The sequence below is a fragment of the Malania oleifera genome, chromosome 5, assembly GCF_029873635.1.
Source record: "Malania oleifera isolate guangnan ecotype guangnan chromosome 5, ASM2987363v1, whole genome shotgun sequence".
Taxonomy (NCBI): domain Eukaryota; kingdom Viridiplantae; phylum Streptophyta; class Magnoliopsida; order Santalales; family Ximeniaceae; genus Malania; species Malania oleifera.
In genome coordinates this window covers 13,002,567-13,030,462 of record NC_080421.1, presented here as the reverse complement: position 1 = coordinate 13,030,462, position 27,896 = coordinate 13,002,567, and the positions used below count along the sequence as shown (strand labels likewise).

At 35.9% G+C, this 27,896-nt stretch overlaps 1 protein-coding gene across 5 annotated transcripts; it reads right to left on the bottom strand.

The window, feature by feature from the left end:
• Positions 1–1,210: 1,210 nt before the first annotated feature.
• On the bottom strand, positions 1,211–25,632 carry LOC131154841 (extra-large guanine nucleotide-binding protein 1-like). 5 transcript variants are annotated; one of them, XM_058107624.1, is made up of 8 exons: positions 23,915–25,632; positions 23,617–23,754; positions 23,421–23,525; positions 22,928–23,113; positions 21,109–21,283; positions 4,365–4,609; positions 3,833–4,005; positions 1,211–3,188 (listed from the first exon to the last, which is right to left on the bottom strand). In XM_058107624.1, the coding sequence occupies exons 1-8, from the start codon at positions 25,145–25,147 to the stop codon at positions 2,603–2,605; spliced, it is 2,841 nt and encodes a 946-aa protein (XP_057963607.1). In that variant the 5' UTR covers positions 25,148–25,632; the 3' UTR covers positions 1,211–2,602. The 5 variants fall into 5 exon arrangements, with proteins under 5 accessions (XP_057963607.1, XP_057963609.1, XP_057963610.1 ...); XM_058107626.1 differs by having other exon boundaries at positions 4,365–4,606; positions 23,915–25,630; XM_058107627.1 differs by having other exon boundaries at positions 23,936–25,629.
• Between the last annotated feature and the right edge of the window lie 2,264 nt (positions 25,633–27,896).

The following is a 27,896-nucleotide window of genomic DNA, read 5'->3' as shown; positions in this document are numbered from 1 at the left end:
TGGTTGTGATGGTATTTTTAGTATTATTGTTATTTTTTATTGTTTTTAGAATAATAATATTCTTTATTATTAATATTATATTTTTAAATAATAAATATTATTATTCCTATGATAATAATAATAATAAATTTTTATTAGTGTCAGTTCAATTTAGACACGGCTTAAATTTTGTATTTTTTTCGGAACTTAAAAAAATCAAGTATAAATTTTCCACAAATCATTGATCGGGGAATTGGACTCAAAATGTACTCTACATTCATTTATACAAACTAAATATAAAAATAAGGTTTTATTTTAAATCCTCAATTTCATTTTAACTCCGATTCTACCAACTAATTAAATGAGATAACGAGAAAGACTTGAAACTTACCGATCACAAGATATCACATTAACATTTATACTTATATGAAGTAAGATTTGGAATAAATCTAAATAATGTGAGTCTTGCATTACTTTAATAGGTTTAAATATTAAAATAATTGATTCAAATCTTATGTAGAGAATAATTTTTCTTTTTATTTTTAAAGAGAATATTAGTTTAAAAAATACTTATATCTTATTTGACTTTTGAAAATTTATGCTTATACTTGTTTGCCATTTTTTTGTTCTTATTTATACTTGTTTACTATTTTTTTTCCTATAAAAAATAATTATAACTGCTACCCAATATGTTCTTATTTAGAAAGTGCACTAGTGGGAAATCTAGAAGGAAAAATATTTACTAATAAAATTAATATAAAATAAAAATATAAATACTTATAAAAAAGATTTTTTAGTGGATATAGTCACTGTTCGAATTACTCAGCTCCTCAATTTTGTATGCACTCGCAAATACCAGAATTATAAGAGTATCCAATAAAATATAAATTTTAAGAAAAAGTGAAAGATAAGTTTATTTCAGAAAAATAATCATACCTGAAATAAAAATGGATCACAATTTATATAGTGAGAAATAAGTATCATAAATATGAAACCATTAAAATAGTTATAAAATTGTTAAATCTAATATATTAAATTTAATATAAATTGAGTTTAAATAAAATTTATGACTATTAAATTATTATTTTTAATTTAAAACATCTCATATTAATAAAATAATACCAACGCCCATAGCATAAGAAAAAAAGAAAAGAAAAGAAATTTATCCAAAATGTGTCCTATTCCTATATCAGAAATATCTAGAATATCCCAATACATCTGGGGGTGCCGGCCGCAGGAATATCCTCTTCCTATCTCCCTTCTTCCTTGGCATCTTGTTTCTCAATACCATTTGCGCTACCTTCCAAAACCCCCCTTCTTCTTCTTCTTCTTCTTCTTCTTCTTCTTCTTCATCTTGTTTCTCAATACCATTTGCTACCTTCCAAAACCCCCTTCTTCTTCTTCTAACTCTTTATATATATATAACCCATCTTGGGTTTCTCAGTAGTATTCTAATTTCAGTTAGATTTTTGAGCAATCAACGTTGGTGATATGGCTGCCAAAGTGTGTTTGATGGTGGAGAGGTGGACGGGTGAGGTTGCCAAGCTCAGGGACAAGGTCCGTCTGCCCTCTCGGAAGCCATTCCGCTCCGAAGCCAAACCCCCCGCCGGTGACTGCGTCGACGACGACACCGCCGCTGAAGAGAAGCTGGAAGCCTCTAAGCCAAAGGCTACGCCGCCACCGCCAAAAGAAATTCGCGGCCTCTCTGAAGATACCGTTTTCATGCTCATGGACCGTTTTGCCCCCGCCTGATCAACTTTTTATACCAAGCTCCAAGCCAGGCCATGGAGGAAAATAAAGCCCTATATATATATATGTAGATATATTTATTTTGATCTTTCTGATTAAATTGATATGAATATGTAGATTTGAGTTTTGGCATGTATATGTGTTAATTTTGGCTAGCTAGTACCACTCAACTTCAATCAACTTGAAGGCTAATTTTACTCTTCAAAAGTGAAGCGCTTATATTTAATTTCTATGTTATTTCTTATTTGTTTGGACTTAGGGTTTTGATCTCATGGGTAAGATGACCCTGTTCATATTTGGATGGTGATCTTTTGTTTCAGTGTTTAATGATGGAAAGCAAGCAGTAATGCAATCTATGTCTGAACGTCTCAAAAGAATTGAGATATTTTTCAAAAATAATTTTATGTATTAATCAGAAGTTCTGATTTCAATCTTAATTTTCTTTTCATGACTTTAAAGTCAAGGATACACTGTTCTTGATGATTGTACTCGCTGGAAAAATGTTCTTGTTGCACCATGTCTTTTTCCGCAATTACAACTTGTCTAAAAAAAACGTACAACAAAAGGAAAGTAGAACTTTTGTTGAATATACCGTCTACTTTTTTACAAAGCTATAATCGAAGTGGTACACACACGAGCTGTGCTTTCGGCTCTATGAAAGGATTACAATTCATGGCCGTCACAAAATCAACTTGTTTTCCCGGACCTACACACAGGTGTTGAGGTGATTCTCAAACATCGCAAAACACAATGTTGTTCTCTCCTTTTTATTTTCTCTGTGTAGCTTGTGTATGAGTATGCACATACGCAGAAAAATCAGCTAAATGTACAGAAACTGAACCATTGGTAAGCTGATCCATCTTCAACTCAAAATTCATGAACTAGAGGTGGTTTCTTCCATGCTATAGGAAGATGACTCATTGAAACTAAAGTTGGGTTTCTCCTCATCCCACTTCAGAATCTCCCTTGCGTATCTGAGAGCATCATCGACAGTATCAGGCTCCAGCCCAGTAACAAGGGAGACATACAGCTTTCGTCCAGTTAGCATGTAAAACAGTCTCTTGAACTTGGATGCAATGTAGTGAAAAGCGTGTTGAGCCAGCGGGGTGCCATTGCTAACACTTCTGTTGCTATTATGGTGGAGGCTGATCACCGGATTGAAGTCATGAAACCACTCGCATCGAGTGAGAGGGACTTGTTCGATGATTTCCTCAAGTAGGTCAAACTTGTTGAGTATCAGAAGGAAGTGTTTCTGACTAAAGGTAGAATGAGTGACAATCTTTTCGAAGAGCTTCTTGCTTTCCAACATCTTGTTAGTAGAAATCCCATTGACATCATCAAAGAATTGACTATAATTGGTTAAGGCAACACAAAACAGGGCGATCTCAATATCTTCGAACATCTCCAACCGCTTGCAGTTTTCTCCAAGGTTTTTTGGATGTACTCTTATGAGTTGATATCTGCGAGTACAAACCAGGATTTGATCAAGGGTAACTAATCAGCAATTGGTGATATGCTGTGAAACAGTTGGCATTGATGATAAAAATTGCAGAAGAAAGTATCAAGCTTAGCAATTTTTTATCTTATTTATGGAGTAACTCGAAGCAAGCTAATGAATATCGTGATTAAATCTCAGAAAGTGAGTGGAAGGGAATGATTTGGTTACACTATACCATTCATTCAGTTAGTTTGTCACTCTAGAAAAATTAACTAGAGAATCCCTCCTTACGTAGATGAACCAAAAACTCTGGCCAAATGCCATGAATAAAAACAAATTGGTTTAATAATCTAAGCCAATTTGAAATATATATAATTTAATGTGTAACAGGACTTGAATTAAATACATTGTAGACCCATGAATTTAATCGGAAACTCATTCCTAGTTTTCTTTTGCATTCTCCAAGCATATCAAAACGATACTACTATTTTCTGCTGAATGGCATTTCAGTTTATAGTCCAGAGGAATGCCTGATTCCCTAATATTTCACATCTGAAATTCTAAGTTGTTCAGCCTCCTTGACTAAGAGATTTGGACAAATAGGGACCTAGATATAAAGCATGAGGAGTTCATCGTTCATATGCAACATTGAAATGGAGAACTGACCTTAATGATGAATCGTGCTGAATCTGCTGATATAGACTGTTATTGCTTTCATCTTGTGCTGACTTTGGAAATGTAAATTCCATGCAAGCCAGGCCATTGGATGAAGTAATACCCTCTGCATACAATATATCCAGATCGGAGGGTTCATAATCTGTCCTTGAAATCTCAACGGCCTGCATAGGAAATAATTTTAGATTTGTTTTAAATTTTTAGATTTGAATGGTAAAAAGCAAGATCTTGTCACAACACCACCACATTACATAGAACTTGCATAGAATGGGACATGAATCTTATTTGTCCCCTTTTAAGTTTTAAGAGTCCCAACTTTTATCATAAACTTATTAAGAAAACCAGCAGGTCAGCTACCAGGAAGTACTTGTCTTGATTTTATGTGTAATCTTAACTTCATATTCTTAAGTGTGAGTCATATAACTAACTAAACTAGAAGGAACGTACCCTTTAAACTTATCTGTTAAGGTTCAAAAGTACTAATAAAATGCCATAACTAGCAAAACAGAAAGCATGATTTTACCCGATCTAAGAAATAATTAGCTGCACTAGGTAGCATCTGTAATTCCTTTCTACGGTTGCATGTGGCTTGAATGGCTGCATCCTTCCACAACTCTACAACAAGAGGTGCATATTCACGAGCAGCAGCTGGGAAAGTTGATTCCAAATTTCCTGATGCCTTAACTTTGAGAAGCCAATCAGAAAATTTTTTGAGTTTTGAGCCGATGGAATAGATTGTTTTATCTTCAACCTGACCAACATTTCCTGCTGTAACCAAAACTTTCAGGCTCCACCATCATAAAACAATTATTAATAATGACAAATGTTCATGACTGATGCAACTTTCTTATGGCTTGATAAGGCAGATTGAATTTTGAACAGCAAAATATATGTCAACTAACAGAAGTAGATCATACAAAATCCACATTATGAGAACCCTGGACTCTCTATGAAGCATCCAAGTTCCAACTGAATGCATGATGCAGATGTGGTGAAGGAAGCGGCCAGACAGCCTAGAGAAAATCACATTACAGATCTATCTTTAAATGGTTTTGAGATCATCCTTAGGGTTCAATGTACTACACTCTTTTGATTGATAGTATAATTCTTTCACTTTTGAAAGGTAAAAGATTTTAAAAAAAAAAAACAAAAAGCAAAAAAAAGAAAGGAAAAAGTTGAACTTAGCAGAGAGAATCATCTGACCACGTGGCAATTTCAGTACATGATGTTCATAATGAGAATTCGTTTAACACATATTGAAATACCTGAACCACATGGGATTCGGGATAAAATTCCATGGTCCACACAGCTAACATTCAAATCATATGATAACAAACATGTTTCAATAAAAAAGAACATTAACAGATATTTCTCTCCAGAGTTACGCATTATGAAATTACCAAATTTGACAGCACCATGAGAGGAGATGCTGCAGTAGAAGTGTGGAGGTTCAAAAAACAGAAAAATGGCAAAAGGAAATCTTGAAACAGCATCTTAAATACAGCTAAAATTTGAGAGAAAAGCCAAAATATGAAATTGTTGCTAACGATTGTGGGATCTTGACAACAAAAAACATGATAACAAAATTCATGGTAAGAATATTCCTTCATTTACATAAGACTTCAAACAAAGAAATATTCAGCAACAACAATGATGCAGTAAAAGTAATGAAAGAATTCAACAATAAGAGCTGCTGGGGTTAGTTCTAACACCACTTTGATGTAGGCATGATGAAAATTTGTAGCATGTCTCAGATGATAGTTTCCTAACAGTTCAGAAGAGAGATTTACGAGAATAGAGATAGACTATCGGCAAGGTCAGATCCTCTCACTTGGAACCACAGTGAAGGAGAGTGGAAGGCTCTGCTCAGTGAATCATCAACCCACTCTTCCAGATCTTAAGATATGGCTCACCTTGACTAGATCATAAAAATTAACACCTAGATAACATTAATTAATAAATATTATTGCAGCTGACAAGGCAAACAGTGGACTGCCTTCTGAAAAAATTAATTTATGTTTCATTGGTCTAATCACTGCATCATTCCCTCCTCATTAGAAGAAACTCACTGTAAGCAAGTTTTCGTCTTTGATGCTTCACACATCTTGACATCACCCAACACAAGCTCCTTATTGCCTATCCACGAGTCCTCAGACTTGGGGTTTCTTGCATAACTTCCATCATCTTGATTGCCTTTCCACCAACTGTTCAGGATCAGTTGTTCAATATTCTTTACAACCAGCTATAAGACCTAGATTGCAGCTCTCTTTGGAGAGATGCCAGATTGTACTTCACGAATTGGAATATAAGATTGCTGTAGCATCTCTTCAGTAAAAGAGGCTTTGGGATACTACTGTTCTTCTTTCCTAATAGATTGAATGTCATTGTGTTGAACTTTGTAAGAATGAAAAGCTTTTTGAGGCAGTTCTTCAAGAACCTGAGATTCTTCTAGAATTAACATGACATGTTGATCCTTTTCTCGTAGAATTAACAAAAAACAAAGAAATTGCTTTTTTCTGCAGTTAATGCTTCAGAATCATTTTCACCAGCATATGTCCTGTTCATTACCATCTTCATTGCTATTTGAGTCGGATGCAGCAATTCCACAGGCAGTCTTTCATTGGTGATATCTCAATCTCCTGAAGCTTGAAGTTCTGTTGGGGGAGCACCTACTAACTTCCTCAAGTCCTTGATTGTAGCCATATGTTGGTTGCTTTTATTAAAAATATCAGCTTGCATAATCCTTCTCCTTTATTATCACTATACAAATAAATAGAAAAAATGCTGCAGAACAGAAAACGCTTCAAGACACATTACAATGTCGTTTTCTTTAAAATGTTATTTGCCCCCACCAGATTGGTGTGTATTGAGTCAACAAATACGTTTTTAGGATATAATGAAGCTCATAATATAATCTGTATCAGTTTGCATTATACACAAACGAAAAACTGATCACAAACACCCTTAAAAGAATCTGAACAAATTTCTAGAATTCAGTTTCTGCATAAAACAGAACCCAGAATTGAAAAAGATATAATTTGTGAAAGACTTATAAGCGAAAGAAAAGAAGAGAATGATTGAATATTTCTCTAGACTCTTGAGTTAATTTTGTCTTTAAATAGACATAATTATACCTATTCCCAATAGTTACAAAGGTGGTTATTTGAATATATAGTTACATCTATTCAAATTTAAACAATCAGTTAAATAACTGTTTTATTAACTCACTTGCTATATTAAAATTTGATCGTTAGATTATTTATACGGTTCAGATCACACCACTTGATCTTATAAAAAATATAGATTAATTTTAAGTCATCCGATCATGATCAATGATCATGCTCTTGCGACGATGCAAGCGCTAAGTGCTTGTGCGCCAACTAAATGCACCACTAGCGCCCTACAACCCACGCCACACGCGTACGTGCGTACGTGTGTGGACGGTAACAAGAATATGTGGAGCTCAGCATGTCTGGAAGCACAGGAGAACGTTCTTTTGCTGATATTATTACTAGTATTCGATACTACGTCATTCGTAGCATTACTATACCCTCTCTATTCATTGCGGATTGGTTATTCGTTAGCAAGGGCTTAGCTTACGATGTGTTTGGACGTCCTTGTCCAAACGAATATTTTACAGAGAGCCGACAAGGAATTCCATTAATAACTGGTTGTTTTGATCTGCACTAGAGTACACACTAGCATTATCTCTTAACCAACTTTAAGAGAATATTCCACCGTATCATTTATTAATGACTTTTCCTTTTTCATTCTTTCCAATGTGGGACAAATCCACACAGCATTAAGTGCTCCTGATAAATGCTTTAGAGAATACATAAATGGAAAACTTTGAAAACCCATAAAATCGATTATTTTAGAAAATATTTCAACCATCACATCAATGTCCTTCATAGGCTTCAAAATCAACTTCTTCTTGTCACCACAATTGAGATAGAATGAGTAGGTTCTGTTGTGATTGTCATGAACAGCACTTCAGTCATTTTCAAGGACAACCAAGAAGACAATGGCATGTGTCCATCGATACTACATCATACCAATCAGATTCTTTGTAAGAGATTCCAAGTGAAAAATTGATCATGCATCTTGTTGTAATGTACACTTCGCATGGTTGGACCAAGGGATGCAATAGAGTTGTGGGTGATCCAATAAGCTTCAATTCCTCCCAAAAACCCACACAGCATTGAGTGCTCCTCATAAATGCTTTAGAGAATACATAAATGGAAGACTTTGAAAACCCATAAAATCGATTATTTTAGAAAATATTTCAACCATCACATCAATGTCCTTCATAGGCTTCAAAATCAACTTCTTCTTGTCACCACAATTGAGATAGAATGAGTAGGTTCTGTTGTGATTGTCATGAACAGCACTTCAGTCATTTTCAAGGACAACCAAGAAGACAATGGCATGTGTCCATCGATACTACATCATACCAATCAGATTCTTTGTAAGAGATTCCAAGTGAAAAATTGATCATGCATCTTGTTGTAATGTACACTTCGTGTAGTTGGACCAAGGGATGCAATAGAGTCAATTCCCCCCCACCCCCCAATTACATCATCAAGCAGATCTTTTGCAACTGCAACAGCCATTATCAATTACTAACTCACAAAGCTTCTTGTTGCTGTGCATCTTGTTCTAAAACAAGTCTTCTGCAACCTGTCATCATCCCTCTCAACCACTTCACAGCCCATCATCCTTTGCTCCTCTCCAGAGATTGCTACAGCCACATTACCCATTTTAGCAACTGAGTCTTCATCCTAGTAGCTGTAACTAAAGGTTTCCTAGAGGAAAATTTTACTTTTAAAATGTGGATCAAAAGCTATATTTAAAGATTGAAGCTTGAATAAAATACCAAAAACCAAAGGATTTGGTTAAAACAAGAGGAATAACTAAAACAGGCTATGTGAAGAACAAGGAGAAGAACACTCCCAGATGAAACAACAAACAGCAAGCAACTGAGACAAACTGAAGGAACAGCTCTGATGCTACCTTGATGTAGCACAATAAGGAAAGAATGCATCTATAAGAGTTGGTGGATTAGGATATTTTTACTAACAATTTAGCTCTGATACCTCTTTGATGCAGCATTTGTGGTAGAAATGGTACTTGTCAGATTAGAACTCTGACAAATTAGGTTACATTTGGTTTGTGGAATATCTATTCTCAGGAATAGGATGGGATACAATGAGAATGTAATGAAAATTGTATATGGATGTATAATTTAGAAACAAAACGCTCATGCAGAAGTTTATGTTATTCCATCTAAAAGAGGACAGCAATAGGCATTCCAATGGTAAAATTTGGGAATAGTTATTCCCTGTCTATACCTTGTTATGGATGTTGCGTAGCTGGAGCCAAGAGACACATGTGAGTTGTGATCTGTAGAACTACAAGCGGGAGACGCATCCGCGGCATAGCTGTAATCCGCGGCTATTGATTGAAGATGATTTACTGTAATTCCTCATTTCATTTATTGTAATTTACTCCAACTATCTATAAATAGAGAAGAGCTGTTGAGAGGTTAATGTACAAAGAAGGAGAGAGTGTAGAGGAGTGAGGAAGAGAGAGGAGGCGAGAGCTGTCTGAGAGATTGTATTCTTTCCCGATTGTATAGTGGATTGTGGTGTGCTCCGTGAACGTAGGTCGATCTAAACCGAACCACGTAAATTTCTGGTGTCTCTCAATTTTTTGCTGTTTGTTTATTACTCACAGGATCCTAACAAGTGGTATCAGAGCCTGGTTTGGAGCAAAAACGCCAAATCAAAGAAAATTCACCGAAAACAGAGTCCTGTCTAGTGTCTCGAAATTTCATTTTGAGAGCACCACTGAGTTCCTCTCCTCGAGACAAAGTCAACGGTGCAAACCGGAGCTAGAAAGGAGCCCAGACGGCACCACATGCGCCACGCTGGAGTCATCCGTGTCTTCACGTGTCTTCACGCATCGGCAACCTGCTGGCCACGCGCCCGCATGCGTCTTCCTCACACGGCCGCTTCGACCCGACCCAGTAACCCGCTCCAGATCCAGACCCAGATCCGTATCTGGTTGATCTAGACCAGACCAGCAGTCCATGTCAACGGGCCCCGCGTCTTTTCAACGCAGCGTCAGCCGCCACATCAACACTAGGACCCACAGAAGTAGGCATGAGGTGGGCCCCACAGTGTCACGTCAGCGCTACGCCAGCACACCCGGCCACGTCAACAGACGACATCTGTTAACGGTGTTAGTGACACTGTCAAGAATATTTCATCAGTCGGAGATATATTCCGTTAAGTTTGACTGTGTTTGACTAGATTTGACCGAAAGTTTGACCGGGTTTTTTGAAGCCGTTTCGGGTCCGTTTTTAGAACGACTAGAACCATTTCTAATGTTTTCGACCGTTCCGGATCCAACCGTACTATCCATTTGAGCTAATTTCATCTCTAGATCAGCGAATCGATATGTCGAACGAAAAGAGCTCATAGATCGAGATGTTTAACGGCAACAATTTCGGTTTCTGGAAGATGCAGATTGAAGATTACTTGTTTGGGAAGGAATTGCACTTACCATTAAAGGGTAAGCCAACATCTATGAACGAGGACAAGTGGAAGTTGCTTGACCGGAAAGCTCTCAGAGCTATCAGAATGACGTTGTCGAAGTCTGTGACATTTAATATCAAGCACATATCAACCACCAAGTCTCTGATGGATGCACTTGCTAACATGTACGAGCAGCCGTCAGCAGCTAATAAGGCATATCTTATGAAAAGGTTATTTACTATGTCCATGTTTGCAGGTGAAAGTTTTAACAGGCATTTGAATAGTTTCAACGAGTTGTCGGATCAACTTGCTTCAATTGGGATTACATTTGACAATGAGATTCGTGCCTAACTGATTCTCAATCAGTTACTCGAAAGTTGGAATGGTATTGTTACTGCAATCAGTAGCTCAACAGGGAAATCAAAGCTAGTATACGATGAGGTCATCAGCATAATTTTTACGGAAGAAATCAGAATGCAGTCAAACCATGGTTCCACTTCGAGTTCAACCTTGAAGATGGAAAGTCGAGACAGAGGAAACTGGCATGGACGATCAAATAACCGCGACAGATCTAGGCCCAGGCGGTCTAAATCCATAAATCCCAAAGGTTTTCAGGACACAGGTTCCCAAAGCACAAAAAATATTAAGTGCTGGAACTGTGGAAAAACTGGTCATTACAAGAACCAGTGCAAAGGTTTGAAGAAAGAATATGAGACGAAAGCGAAGACAGAAGCAAATGTTGCATTAGAAAATGATGATATGTTGATCTATTCATTGGAGAGCAAAAAGGAGTCTTGGGTGTTAGACTCTAGAGCTTCATTCCATGCCACTTGCAATAGAGATTGCCTAGGAGTATACATCAGGTGATTCCGGTAAAGTATACCTTAGCAATGATCAACCTTACAACATAGTCGGCAAGGGAACAGTGAAGATCAAGATGAACGGTTCAGTATGGAAGCTGAGAGATGGCAGATATTTTCTAGACCTGAGGAAGAACTTGATCTCAGTTGAAGGATATAACACAACTTTCATTGGTGATGAATGGAAGATTTCGAAGGGTGCATTGACGATTGCACGAGGTAAGAAAAGTGGTACTCTTTATGTAACTCCTAATGCATGCATGTCTAATACAGTTACTACAAGAAATGATGATAGCAACATTTGACATTAATGACTCGGACACCTGAGTGAGAAGGGACTCAAGGTGATGCACTTAAAGGGAAAGTTAAGTGATTTACAGTCAGTGAAGATTGACACATGTGAGGATTGCATATTTGGGAAACAGAAAATGGTCAGTTTTCAGACGAACATCAATACCCCGACGAAGGAGAGACTTGAGCTAGTCCATTCAGATGTATGAGGACCAACGACCATTTCATCCACAAGTGGGAAGCAATACTTTGTGGCATTTATTGACAATCATTCTTGGAAGGTATGAGTTTACTTCCTAAAATAAAAATTTGATGTTTTTGATGTTTTTAAGATTTGGAAAGCAATGGTAGAAAATGAAACTGGTTTGAAAATCAAGAAGCTGAGAACCAATAACGGTGGTGAGTATGATGACACCGAATTCAAGAAATTCTGCTATGATCATGGTATCAGAATGGAAAGAACTGTGCCAGGTACGCCTCAGCACAACGGCGTAGCCAAGCGGATGAATAGAACATTGACAGAAAAATCCAAAAGCATGCGTATGCAGTCAGGCTTACCAAAGATGTTTTGGACAGAAGCAGTCAACACAGTAGCTTACTTGATTAACAGGAGTCCATTAGTACCATTAGACTATAGTCTACCAGAAGAAATATGGAGAGATAAAAAAGGTAAGACTTTCACATTTGAGAGTTTTTGGTTGTGTTGCATATGTACATATCAATGATCATGTCAGGAATAAGCTTGATCCGAAATCCTGAAAATGCACCTTCGTCGGTTATGGTGGAGATGAATATGAGTATCGCATTTGGGATGATGAAAACAAAAAAGTGATCAGAAGTAGAGATGTGATTTTTGATGAAAAGGTAATGTACAAAGATAGACACACAACAGAATCCACAGAGTTTGAAACAATTTTTGTAGATGTGGATGATGTCCTAGAAGGTGTAGGGACATGATAGCGGAACACCGAGAATCCTTAGGCAAAGAAACCTATGGAGCAGATTGTTGCACTACTGCCTCCTACTCCAGCACCAAAGCTTAGGAGATCTTCTCGGCAGCATGTACCAAATAGGAGGTATGTGAATCACTTACTTCTTATAGATGGAGGAGAACTTGAATGCTATGTTGAAGCATGTCAGTCAGGAGATTCGAGCAAGTGGGAGCTTGCAATGAAAAACGAGATGAAGTCTCTTACCTCCAACAAAATATGGGAACTAGCTAAGCTGCCCAAAGGTAAGAAGGTTCTTCACAACAATGATGGATCCAAGAGGTATAAAGCCCGGTTAGTAGTCAAAGATTTCAAACAGAAGGAAGGAATTGACTACACTAATATTTTTGCACCAGTTGTAAAGCTGACAATCATCAGATCTGTCTTGAGTATTGTTGCCTCAGAGGGCTTACAGCTTGAGCAGTTGGACGTGAAGACGGCATTTCTTCACGGTGATCTTGATGAGGAAATTTATATGCAACAACTAGAAGATTTTTCAGTTAAAGGTAAAGAGAATCTTGTATACAAATTGAAGAAGAGTTTGTATGGTCTCAAACAAACTCCTAAGCAGTGGTACAAGAAATTTGACAGCTGTATGCAGAGAAACAATTTTCAGTAGTGCAATGCCGACCACTGTTGCTACTTCAAGAGGTATTGTACTAGCTTTATTATCCTATTGTTATATATTGATGATATGCTAGTCGCAGGATCAGATATAGAAGAGATCAGAAAATTGAAGCAGTAATTGTCAGAGGAGTTTGATAAGACTGACTTGGGTCCTGCAAAGTAGATTCTTGGGATGCGAATCTCTAGAGATAAGTAACAAGGAATGTTGGGGTTATCTCAGTCATAGTATATCAGCCGTATTTTACAGAGGTTTAACATGAGTAGCGCCAAAACTGTAAATACATCATTGGCAAGTCACTTCTGTCTCTCTAAGGATTAGTCTCCCCAAACAAATTAAGAAAAAGATTTCATGGCTAAGGTACGATACGCCTCAATCGTTGGAAGTCTCATGTATGCTATGGTTTGTCGCGACATCCCGGAGCGCGAGTGGCCCGGGGTTGGCGAAATAAAAATTATTTTATATTTTCAGGAAAATAATAGGAATGGAGTTGCCACTAACCTTTTAGTGTGGTTAGAATACTTAATTACTACCCAATTAAGGGTAGAATCGGTCTGCGTTACCAAAGCCAGGATCGGGAGTTCGGTTACGCTAGGGGAAGGTATGAGCACCCCCTATGCGCCCGTTCTTACGAACAGTACCTAATTAATTATGAAATTATCCCAAAGTAAATTTAAAAAGTCTTTTATATTACTCCTTTTATGAATTTACAAAATACACGAGCAAAGAAATTAATCACAAAAATATACATCATATATATTCCCTCAGAACTAAGGTACGTGAAGCCCGAAAGCTCCTACCCCTTTTTAAAATCATAGGGATAAAATTGACAAAATATTTAAATATAAAAATAAACAAAATAATAATTAAATTAATACATATATATAATACTAAATATAACACCCCATGTGGTATAACCAAAATAGTAATAATGATTATTAGAATGATAAATATTAATACCCTAATAAGTAATGTTATACATACTAAAATACTAGAAAAATATTAACAATAATAAAATACATGATTCTATATATACTGAAAAATACTATAATAAATAATACAATATTAACATACTAAATATACGTAATACTAAACATTTAGAAATAAATAATGCTAGATATATTAATGTACTAAGAATAGTTAATACGAAATATGTTAAGATACTAAATATATTGATATACTAAAAATAGCTAATACTAAATATATTAAGATACTAGAAATAAAATAATATTAGATATATTAATATACTAAGAATAGTTAATACTAAATATATTAAGATACCAAATATATTAATATACTAAAAATAGTTAATACTAAATATGTGACTAAAATACTAATATATACTAAATATATAATATCAATTAAACAGTAAGTCACTAAATATGTGTTACAGTACTATAAAAATACGAGAATACTAAAGAAAGATGGCGAAGTTACTTTAGTAAGTTGTTTAACGAAAACCAAATAGAAGGCTTAAACTTAGAGTTGTCAAATGAGGGAAAGACTAACAATATAAGATTTATTCGCAAAATTAGAGTTAACGAAGTTAAGTTTGCACAAAAAAAGATGAAAAATGGGAAAGTTATGGGACCAGATAACATCCTAATTGAAGTTTAGAAATGCTTGGGTGATAACGGAATTATATGGTTAACTAATTTATTTAATATAATTGTAAAAACTAAGAAAATGCCAGATGAATGGAGGAAAAACACTTTAATACCTATATATAAAAATAAAGGAGATATTCAAAATTGTAATAACTATCGGGGAATTAAACTTATGAGTCATACGATGAAACTATGGGAAAAAGTTGTTGAACAAAGATTAAGGTTAGAAACGAAGATCTCAGAAAATCAATTTGGTTTTATGCCTGGGAGATCTACCACAAAAGCTATTTATCTTTTAAGAAGATTAATGGAAAAGTTTAGGGAAAAGAAGAGGAACTTGCATATGATATTTATTGACCTTGAGAAAACATATGATAAGATACCTAGAGAAGTTCTATGGTGGGTTTTAGAAAAAAAGGGTATATGTTGTAGGTATACCAATGTCATTAAGGATATGTACAATGGAGTAATGACTAGTGTAAGGACTATAGATGGAGAAACTAAAGAATTTCCATTTACCATAGGTGTACATCAAGGATCTGCTTTGAGTCCTTATCTTTTTGCTTTAGTGATGGACCAATTGACTAAGAGTATTCAAAAGTAGGTTCCATGGTGTATGTTGTTTGCAGATGATATTGTATTAATTGACGAACTAGGGATGGAGTAGAGGCTGAGTTAGAATTATGGAGAGAAGCTTTAGAATCTAGAGGCTTTAGGATAAGTAGAAATAAAACAGAATATATGAAATGTAATTTTAGTAATGATAGGAGGAATATTGGAGACAAAGTTAAACTTGATGATGAAGAAATAAATAGCACTTGTAGATTTTGATACCTTGGATCTATTATGCAAACTGAAGGAGAAATTGAAGATGATGTAATGCATAGAGTTAAAGCAGGTTGGGTAAAATGGAGAAGTGCTTCAAGTGTGCTATGTGATCGTAGAATACCCTTAAAATTGAATTGGAAGTTTTATAGGACAGCTATAAGACTAGCTATGCTATATGGATCGGAATGTTGGGCGATGAAGAAACATAATATCCAAAAAGTAAAAGTTGTCAAGATGAGAATGCTTAGATGGATGAGTGGTATAACATTGAAACATAAATTAAGGAATGAACATATTCGTGGTAAGTTAGGTGTAACTCCTATAGAAGATAAGATAAGGGAGGGACGACTCAGATGGTATGGACACTTGCAATGTAGGCCTTATAGTGCACATGTGAGGAAGAATGACTTAGTTACTGTGGGGGGGCAGTAGAAGGGGTAGGGGTAGACCTAAAATAACTTGAGAGCAGATAGTGAGTAAGGATTTAATATCCTTAAATTTATCAAAAGAAATGGTTCATGATTGCATAAATTGGCGGAAAATGATTCATATAGCCGACCTCACTTAGTGGGACTAAGGCTTGGTTTTGTTATTGTTGTTGTTGTATGTAGCTAAAAATGTTAATTTGCCAAATATAATATATCAATAAAACACTAAGTTATTAAGTATGTAATACAATATTACCAAAATAATAAGTATTCCATATTGTTAAAATGTTAACACCAAAATACTAATATGATAAAAATATCAATAAAAATTCTACAACAATATTACATATGTAGCAAAAATCTGAACTTTAACAAATTTCTATAATAGAAACTTTACAATAATAATATAACAAAAAATATAAATATGAATATTAACTATAAAAACAAATATTATGACATTCAAAATCCTACAAAAACATTATTAATTATTTAATATACACAACAACTGAAAATCTTACAAATATTAATCATTTAATTCATACACAAATATAACAAAAATTTAAACTTTAAATATTAAAACAAAAAAAACAAATCCTACCATAATAATTTAATACAACACAGTAAGTATATACAAGAAATAATATACCAATGAATACGTGCAAGTGTGTGCTTGCATGCAGGCAGGAAACTCAAAGGGGGCATGCTGTCGGAGCTGGGTAGCCGGAGGAGGCACCGCCGGAGTTGGAGATTCAGAGACTCAAGCAGAAGAGCCGCTGGTTTTTTGTTGAGTGGCTGTGAAGCTTGTGGGTGGCTCACGGTTAGGGTCTGGGAAGAGGAATGGTGAGATGATGGCCGGAGATGGGCAAGGCCATGTGTGTGTTTTCTGCTGCTGCCCTGCGTACAAAGGAAAGAGTTAGAGAATGGAGATATGAGGAGAGTGATGGAGAGGGGGGAGTGATCGTGTGTGAGGCCGCTGCTGTTATGGGTGCTTGGTGTGGTTCGTGCGGTAGTGTAGGAGGCTGCCTGGGCTGCTGGAAGGGAGATGGTGCGCTGAGAGCCTGCGGGAGTTTCCGGAGAGCTGCTGGGTGGCCGTGAGGTGACGCCAGCAACATGTTTGCTGGGTTTGGTTGGGTGATGGCTGGCCGTGGTTGCTGGGCTCCACGGAGTGGTGGCTGGCCTTGGCTGTGTGTCTGATGTTGCAGCAGCTTCCGGTGATGTCGCAGTGGAGCAGAAGTTGCTGAGGTTGGCCAAGAGCTGAGGTGGCCGGAAGGAGGTGGCTGGGTCTTTGGGTGGTTGCAGCAGATGGAGCAAGAGGGTGGTCTGGCCTGGTCTGAGGGAGTGAGGAGGGGGCAGCAGTGGCAGCCGGAGGGAGGTTAGCTGGTGCCTAGGAAGAAGACGGAGGAGAGGCAGGGAACAGGAGAGAAAAGGAAGGAGGAAGAGAACTAGGTTTTTTTTTTGTTTTGAATGGCCCCGCCCCGGCTCTTTGTGTTGCCTCCCTGCCTCCAGCAGCTCTCCCCTCCTTTTATAAATTTTTTCAAAACCCTAGCACCCCTTTTCTTTTTATTTTTTTTTCTTCTTTTATTTTGATTTTTATTTATTTTCTTTTAATTTCATTGCCAACATGAAGCCAAAAATAAAAATAAAAACAGATACTCGATCTAAAAAATTTCCGAAACTTAATCAACATTTCTAAAAATGAAAGACTCAACCTAAAATATCCGGACTCAACTTAAAATCAAACTGATACTCGATTTAAAATAAAATAACCGGGACTCAATAAAAATAAATAAGGACTCAATTTTGAAAAAGACTCAATTAGAAACAACCCGGACTCCAATTTTGAGATAAAACGGGACTCAATTTTGAAATAAACCGAGACTCAATCGGATCCTTCCATTCCCGAGAATACAAGGTCATCTTTTTAGCATGTCGGGTCTTCTCAGAATGGTCTGGGTAAAATTGAGGTGTCTACATCGTTGGTACCAGACTAGATATTGGCCAAGCAGTGGGAGCTGTCAGCAGGTATATGTCAAATCCAGGAAAGACTCACTGGGAAGCAGTGAAGTGGATTTTGAGATATCTACATGGCACTATTGATAAGTGCCTATGTTTCGGCAAAAGCGATTTGAAAATTCAAGGGTATGTAGATGCTGATTTTGTAGGTGAAATTGATCATCACAGAAGCACCACTGGATATATATTCACTGTTGGCACAACAGCTGTTAGTTGGATGTCACAGATACAAAAGATTGTTGTTCTATCCACTATAGAAGCTGAGTATGTAGCAGTCACAGAAGCTAGAAAAGAGATGATTTGGCTTCAGGGTTTGATAACAGAACTTAGATTAAAGCAGGAGAGGAATGTTTTGTACAGTGACGGTCAGAGTGCGATACATCTGAAAAAGAACTTCACATTTCATTCCAAAACTAAATATGTTGGACTGCGTTATCACTTTGTCAGATCTCTAATAGAGGACGGCGTGTTGACACTTGAAAAAATCCAAGGTAGCAGGATTCCGGCAGATATGTTAACAAAGGTGGTGACTACAAAGAAGCTGAAGTTGTGTTCAACTTCAGTTGGTCTTCATGCCTGAAGACATATTTAAGCACATCATTTATTCATATACTGATACTGGTTGAGTCCACGACATAGCTATAATCCGCGGCTATTGATTGAAGATGATTTACTGTAATTCCTTAATTTCATTTATTGTAATTTACTCCAACTATTTATAAATAGAGAAGAGTTGTTGAGAGGTTAATGTACAGAGAAGAAGGAGAGAGTGTAGAGGAGTGAGGAAGAGAGAAGAGGAGAGAGCTGTCTGAGAGATTGTATTCTTTTCCGGTTGTATAGTGGATTGTGGTGTGCTCCGTGGACGTAGGTCGATCTAGACCGAACCACATAAATTTCTAGTGTCCCTCAATTTTCTGGTGTTTGTTTATTGCTCACACAGTCCTAACAATGGATTCATAAAAATTTATACATTGCTATTTGCTTTATGGAAATAACACCTTTTTTCCCGTAAACTATCAAATTATTTTAGTACAAATATTCCATTTCTAGGAATAAACATTTTGTGAGCCAAACATAACCTCAGGCTTAATCCCAAGAATATTCAAGAGAAGAGAGAGATTTTGGCAATGCAAGATATTCCTGCACAGAAATACAGTGGAGGACAAAAAAGGTGCCAGAGGTGAATTCTCAACTTGCACTTTTGGATCTCAGCAATACAGAATTTCCCCTTTCCATTTGCTTACCAATTCTGATCTGCTCAAAATTTTCTTGAGAGTTGGATGTGTGGATTGACGATTCACCCAGTGGCACAGTCCTCCACCATTGCCTCAGGGATCTCACCTGCCAGTTGCCACTAATTGCTCTCTTAGTCTCATTTCCCCTAAGTAGCCTTGGAATTAATCCTAATCTCTAATCTGATGGATGCTACTGGCTATTTCCACCATGCATGCTACATCGAACAAGAGCAAAACATGTAATAAAATTGAAAATTTGGGACAATGCCAATGCCATCATTTTCATCAAAATCTATTGAGAATTTCACTTGTGAGTTTGTCCTACATTGGAAAAATTGAGTGGATGATGAGTGTTTATATACATGGTTAGGCCCAAGACCTAATAGGCTTAAGCTTTTGGGTCAAATTGGTGTTCACCCATGTGTAACAAGCCCACCTATAGACTCCTCCGGTGCTAACAAGTGCTATTAGAGCCGACTGTACATAACTCTGGGTGAGCAACATCGCAAAAGTCGAGACATGAAACTAATTCTCCTTATGTGCTAACAATTGGAGGACCAAGTGTGTGACCGAGGCCACAAAGGATCATCTAGGCTTGGGATGGATCTGAAAAGGTCAAGACGTGGGAGGTAAGATTGGTTTAGAGGCATGTGGAATGCAATCCGAGACACGTAAGGCGCCAGTGATAAGGCCTACTTGAGCAACTGTTGGGGAATTGGAGTTACTCCCATATAAAGGAGACGGTTTCCAATCAAGGGGGAGCAGTTGGAACTCACAAGTGAGGGGAGGAGATTGGTGAGAATTCCATTTGTGAGTTTGTCCCACATTGGAAAAATTGAGTGAATGATAGGTGCTTATATACATGGTTGGGCCCAAGACCTAATAGGCTTAAGCTTTTGGGTCAAGTTGGTATTCACCCATGTGAATCAAGCCCACCAATGGACTCCTCCAGTGCTAACAAAACCTTATCTCAACCTTATCAGGATTAATCCCATGGGTTGTTTTCTGTTTGTCCATTTTATTCAGACATTAGACAACCTAAGAGATCAAAAAGTTAGAATTTCTATATCTTATACTGTACTTGATACGCATGTCATGTCCATTTTACCCTAATTAGATGAGAAATAAAAGAATTTTAATATTCCTCAATACTAAACATGGGAACCTCGATTTTTTTTATTTTTTTATTATTATATTTTTTTGGGGGTGCATTATGGCATGGTTTTGTCACTGTTTGGTATAAGTATAACCAAAAGAAAACTTCTCTCTATGAAGAAGCTGCTCGGATTGTAAAATGATCTCAGCTTAGAAGTACAATTTTTTGATTTTGATAGAAGCTGAACACATAAAAAAGTTGGTAAAGATATACTGACTTCTCATTTAACAACTGCAGACTTGGAAAACATCAATAATTTTAAACCATTGGCTCAAAAATTCTGATCAATAGTGTTTCTTTTAATGGAATTTTCTGACAAATGCAGATTGCTTCTGTAATGACAAAATATACAATAAGAAGTTGTTGTTCCTGAATTAAAATTGTAATGCAGTCAATTTGAATATTATGCTTCATCTTCTAAATATGAAAATACTATAATTTGGTGGTCATTGCACATAAAATACATCACAGCTCTCAAATATGATGCATTATTATTTACATGAATATACAGTGAACCTATTTTAAAGGGTTTCACTCCAAGTCTCTGTTTGCTTTAAATATAGATATGAAATTAACTAATTTACAAATATCAATAACAGACCCTTTTCCACAATTCCAGTGAATCAATGCAGACAACAACCCATGTAACAGAAATGGGGAAAGTAGATAAAATATAAAAATCAAATCTCCATGTACCTGAAGGACCAGGTTGATCACTAGACTGTATTTCCATCGCACTCAAACTTTCTTCCTCAAATTGTTCACGCCACTCAAGAAGTAAACAAACATAGCCATACAGATTACTCTGGATCATGAGCTTAATATTTTGACGCTCATCTTCTGAGAAGGGAACATGATACAGAATCTTTGCCTGAGAAAAGCTCATAAATGAATATGTGCACCAATTGTTTCTACCTTACAAAAAGTTATATTTTTTATTAGCAGAAACTAATATAGAGAGAATATTGACCAACACTTGATGAGAACTTTTTCAAGCAATATATCCATTTCCTACAACTTTCAAAGTGCTACTTGGTGCAACCATGGATAAAAACTCAATATCATTAAAAGCATATTTGCATATACTCAAAAACATTTTTTTAGGGAGTGTGGAAAGGGGCAGTGCAATAAAATTTTGAATCCAATATGCAGGATAACACAAACTATTTACATAGAGCTTCCCTATTAATATCATCATAGAAACATCTAACAAATAAAAGCCCACGAAAGAACTATGGCCTCCGCTTCACAATCAGCTTATCAAGAAGGGATGATTACATCAAAAGAACACCATATATCCACTATGTGGTGTTAACAGCCATAATTTGAAACTTTAAATTATATATATGAACAAGTTGTCATTTAAAGATAAAACCTCATCTTACACACCAAACTCAATCTAACAGCATAAAATGATAATTAAAATTTAAACTCTCGCTCTCTCTGCCTCTTTGTGTAGTACAGACATATAGCTGTAATGATATTGTTGCTCTTTTGTGTACCTCAAAAAAATATTTAATGGCAGTATTGCAAATGGGAATGAATTCCGTTGTCATATAACTTCTTACATGTTTTGACTAAAATGCAACAAAAAATTATTTTTACTGGTGGAACATATGAATCAATAAATAACATTTGATTTTGAGCTTTCACTGCTGTTCAATACCCAGTTTGAACCTCTTTTCCCATAGGTGACTTGCTTATATATCTTAGGATCCATTTGGTATCACTATCAAAATTAAAAGGAAAATGTAAAACCAAAAACAGAAACTAAAAACCAAAAACTAGCAACTTGTTCGGTTAATATTTGTAGAACAAAAACAAATTAAAAACTTGATTAAACAAATGCTCAATTTTGATTTTGAATTAAATAACAGTTTTAAAATATGATTAAAATAATAAAAATTAAAATACTATAATAAAAATTAAATTATTGTTTATTTTACTTAGTATATTTCAAAATTCACTTTAGAAGAACAATCTTATTATTGTACATGACACTTGAAAAATAGTAAAAATATATATATTTCGTAATGAAATTTATGGATATTTTTATTTTAATTATATTTTAAATTCATATTATTATTTTACTTAAATTTTAATTAAAAAGTATGTATTAAATGAATGATTTAATCGAAAAAAATTAATTCTGGATATTAAAATATTCCAACAACAAGTTACCAAAACAATTGAAAATCACTAAATCTAGTTTTCAGTTTTTTATAAAGCTGCTAAAAACCAACAATAGAAACTGAAAACTGACAACATAAACAAATGCATTTTCATAATCTATTTCTTCACGACACACAAACAAAAACAGAAAATATAAATGACGCCAAATAGGCCCGAAAAAACTTACAAATGGCATAATTCCCTAGAAGCCTGATAATATAATTAAAATATTGTATGAAACCATATATCGAAAGACATTGCGCTACTGGATTCACCATTGTCCGATAATCAACAAAAAGAATAAAATACAGGAAAATGAGTGTTTGCCCTGTTCATGTCTTACCTGTTTATACATGGTACTTGTCCCAGATCCATTACAACCAACAAGAAAAAGTTTATGAAGCTCGCTGTGCTGAAGGCAGCTTGGCACATTTCCATTAATGAGGCCATTCACTTCTTCCCCAGAACGATTCCTAGGCTCAGGAGGAATTGGTAAAGAAAAGATAGCACAAACAACTTTGGTTCGACTCTGTTGGAGAAAAAAAAAAAAAAAGGCACTTCAGATACTTGAATGACTGACAAGTAACCAAAAAAAAAAAAGAGAAAAATAAATAAATATGCTAATGCACATCCTCACTGGCAGAGCAAGGGGCTGGGGTTGGCATTTCCCCCCTCCCCCCACCCCAAAAAAAAAAAATCAAAGATATTTCTCTTGCCCCCTCCAAAAAAATTGTAGTTGTATCCACAATTTTTTGGAAGGTATGTATTGTAGTTCTACTCTGCATCGGAAAGAAAATTTTCAGGCTCCTCCACTGCACAAACTTATGCAAACGCACCTTATCCCATATTGGCCCCATGTCATTCTTCTGTCCCTCTTCCAGGCAGGACCCATCTGCACTCACCCAAAAACTAGTCTTTCCTGCACAATGGACTCCAGCTGCCTGCAAACAATTAATAGCAGAATTGATCTTACAAATTTAAAAGCATTTATTATAAATTTATAACAAAAACTGATCCTGTCCAGCAACCAACCTTCAGCATAAAGACCTCTGCATTTGTAATCTCCCGATTATTTATCAGTATATTTGTATTTCCATTGCTAGCATTTCGCTTGATGGAATCCCCAACATTCAGGTTGGGGGTAATAATCTGGCAAGGCTTCTGTCCTTCCTGTTTGACATGGCCCATAGCCATAAATTAATATCAGTTAATGTTTAAAGAGTTTGGCGCGCATGTGTGTGTGTGTGTGTGTGTGTGTGTGTGAGAGAGAGAGAGAGAGAGAGAGAGAGAGAGAATACAAATAAGCAGGAATATAGGAATCAATGTTCACCTTTCCCCAAAACCCACATACTTTATCATACCAATAGTTTCCCGGTTTTAGCTTCTTTGGTGGATTTGAGCAACTCCGCAGTAGAAGCATCTCTTCCTGAGAAAGAGGCTTTCCATTCACACAAACACGCTCTGCTTCCATCTGATTTGCTTCACACAATCTCTCAGCTTTCATTATCTGTTTAAGTTCCAACTCAGTAAGCAGCTGTTTGAGCAGTCGAGAACATTTCCCCACAGCCCCTTGTTTTGACTCGTTAATTGAATAACCAATGCAAGTGACACATTTCCTTCCTTCTGGCATTGATCCCATTGCTCTCAGCACACATTCTTTGCAATACTTAGCGTTGCACACAAGGCAAGCCTCCTTCTTAGTGAACCGATTTCCTTTCAAGCATCGGTAGCACGACCCTTTCCTCACTGTCCTTTCAGGACTTTGCCTTTCCTGGGAAATTTCGGCCTCCACATCACCAGATACCTCATGAACCATATCGCCTAATTCAGGATTGTGGAAAGTTACGACTGAGGTTCTTATATTGCAAGGAGTCTCATTATTGGAATCATCCCTGTCACAAGAAGAAATCTCTGATGAAAGAGCTCGTGAGCTCATGGCAGACTCTGTTGATACCCAGTTCGCAGGAGTTAGGTATTGTTGAAACTCTGCACTCTGTTTGCAATTTTCAGGCAGCCCCAATGCGTCTGAGCTTTCCACTGACTCGTGGGAATTATCATGACTATTGGAAAAACAAGATGTAGTGGAACTTGCAGTTCCATCTGAGACGTTGTGATTACATTTATCAGTAGAGCCTAATGCCTCCATATCATCAATTGCATTAGAGGGTTTGCAAGACATATCATGACCATTAGAGACCTTCACCTTGCCATAACAAACCAATTCATTTGACAACACACCACCATGGCTATCTTCAACTCTCTGCTTTAAAAGGGTCTCAGGATTTGCCGATATGGAGTGTAACCTAGGTCTTGATTCCTTTGACAACTTCTTGCTCAATGGACCCCTCTTTACAATTGGTTGGATAACTGGTAAGGACAAATTATTGGATACAGAAGCTGCAGCGACCGCGGCAGCGACTGGGATTTTTTGGACATTGATTGGAACCGCCTGGGGAATATTGTGGGAGACCGGAGGACCGCAGTACTCCGCAGCAAACGAGTACTCAATATTATCATCATCCTCCTCCGGAGTAGGAGGCACAATGGGCAAAATTTTTCTCATCCTCCTGCTTGGTTTTTTTCACACTCTAACACAAAATCCTGAACCTAAACACAAAAACCCTAAAACATAGCCATGAAATTAAGCAATAACTCTCTCTCACTCTCTCCCCAGCTAGGACAGAGAAGCAACTTCTAGCAAAAGAGTCCTCCCATGAAATTCTTCCACTCTCTTCCTTGTTTCTCGGAAATTAAACATCTAACCCAAACCAGCTCTTAAAAACACATAAGAAATGAAAATTTTTCGTCCATGAGAATTTCAAGAAGGAAAATGAAAATCTTTCACGACTACATGGATATCTACACATGTATGAACACATTAACCGGTAAGAAGATATCAATGAGCGAGTCTTCTCTTACCAGCAAATAGCTGAGACCGGGGAGAGGACTGATGCAGGAAATTTTTCAGAAACCCAACGCCAATTTTCAACTCTTCAACGAGAGGCAGTTGCTCAGAATTGGTGGAAAAGAAGAAGGGATCAAAACGAGGACGAAGGCCCTGTCGCGGGAATAGATATGCTGCATCTGTCAATTGTACTTGGGGGCTTTCTGGGTACTTTGGGATTAAACTGAGGGTATCTTTGTCATAAAAGTGCATGTCAGAATAGCAGGCCATCGTGATTTCGGTGTGCTCGAGTACAGAGGAACATAGCTGGTTGCCTCAGTCAATGGAATCACGTGGTTGACACGTTGGATTGGTTAGAATTCTAATTTGTTGCGTTTCGACCACGTCTAAAACAAATTGTTATACGTTGAACTTCAACCTAGGATCATGTCCCTCTAATTTTATTTTATTTTCTTTTAATAGTAGTTTAGTTTTTTCTTTTTTTAGGGACCAAGTTTGATACAAACAAATATCGATCCGAATCAACCTTGGGGTCTATTTTAATGTAATCCTGTAACCTATTCAGATAGATATTAATTATAGTACTTAGGTATTGATGTTCAAATATTCGATTTTAGATGAATCCATCGAAACGATTGCATTAATTTTATATTTAACCTAAAATCAATCTTTTTGATTGATTTCAAAATTAAGTTGACAGTGTGATCCGATATTTTTCAAGTTTCTATATGTTCATTTATGATGTCATATTTGGAACTTAAATTATTTGAGAAAAAAATATGAAGAAATTTATTCATTTTGTATTTAAATGCCAAGAAAAGTAAGAATAAAAATAAAATATATATAAGAAATGAGTGAATAAATTCTAATTTCATAGTCATTACTATTTTCGTCTTTCTTTTAGAATACTTTTTTAATTTGCAGTGAAATTCGACATTGAGAAAAAATTAATGAAAAATTAATTATTATTTTTTTTGAAACAAAATCCTCAATGAAATAAATTTTAATGGTCTGTTTGGATCAAGGATCTCATGTGGGAAAAGGAAAAGAAGAGAAAATAAGGAGGAAACTCATTTTTCCTTATATTTTCCTTCTCTACTAATTACTATGTCAAAAATGAAAATTATTTAGATATGATTAATAATTAGAAAAAAAAACTAAATATTAATTGTGTATAAGATCAAATTTTTGTTTATAGATCTACTATATTTTTTTATTATTTTTTTTCCAATTTTCCTTGATAACCAAACATAAAAATGAGAATTTCATGATATTTTTCTTTCTTTTTCGAGATATTCTAAGTTCCAAACAGGATCTAAAAGAAAAATAGAAAGTAGAGAATGGAAAGAAAAAAGTTGCAAAGTAAATTTAATTTGCGTTTCTTTGCAAAATTTTATATATGCATTCTTTGATTCTTTGAGAATAATTTTGCAAAAGCCGTTTTAAGACGAAAATTATTTTTTTTTTTAAGTACAAGTTTCTAAAAATTATTGTATGGGTTCTTGAAAATTTCCAATACAATTTTTTAACTATATAATAGAATTTCAAATCGAAATGAATTCATAATTTTAGATGGAAGTAAAATTTAAATGAACTTATAATTCTTTGGTAGATTATTTTAGTTATCGAAAAAGTTAGGCAATTGATCTAGCGTTTAAAGTTTTTTGTTTTAGTTTTTATAAAATAGATTTAATTAAGTATCATTTTTTTTAATGATCATTCACATTTTAGGTTTCACTCTCTTTATTTTAAAAAGGATTAAAAAAAACAATAGATTAAAAATCCTTTTGTTTATAGAGTGTTCCCAAATATAAAATTGTATTTGTTATTCTTAATATTTAATATATATTTTAAAACTATTTATTAGAAATTGAGGAATATATTTTTGAATAGTATATAATATATAGAGCCATAGATTCAAAGCCCCTGCCCAACATTTAATCATGAGTTTTCGTGGTCAAACCATTTGTTCTGGTAGGGCTCCAAGCACATTTAAAAAATAAAAAATGGGAGTAGTGAGTCAAAGAGAGGCAACTAAGGAAACCAATATTATATTTGTGCGTGTACACACACACACACACACACATATATATATATATATATACACACACAAAAATAGGTAAAGGAAAAGTCCGGGCATAAGCTCAGACGATAAGGAGGTTCCTTAGACGGTTTTGGACAACGGTAAAATTTCGGATTCAAACTCTATTGCCTACAGCGTACATCCACGATTTAGCGAGATTACTCTGGCACCTAAGTCCAAAAAATCTAACTTATCAAAAATCAACAATCACATGAATGTGTCGCACAAAGCGCTAGTTGTCATTTGCAGCTTGGACCACTTGGTGCATAGCGAGACTCCCAATGTCAACAACGACGAGCGGCTGACGTCACCGCCATCTCATCA

Coding starts and splice junctions, on each gene's coding strand:
- LOC131154841 (XM_058107624.1), bottom strand. CDS start 25,147: ATGAGAAAAATTTTGCCCATTGTGCCTCCTACTCCGGAGGAGGATGAT. Junction 23,526..23,616: donor CAGAGGTCTTTATGCTGAAG/GTTGGTTGCTGG, acceptor AATTGTTTGCAG/GCAGCTGGAGTCCATTGTGC. Junction 3,189..3,832: donor CAGCACGATTCATCATTAAG/GTCAGTTCTCCA, acceptor TTGTACTCGCAG/ATATCAACTCATAAGAGTAC.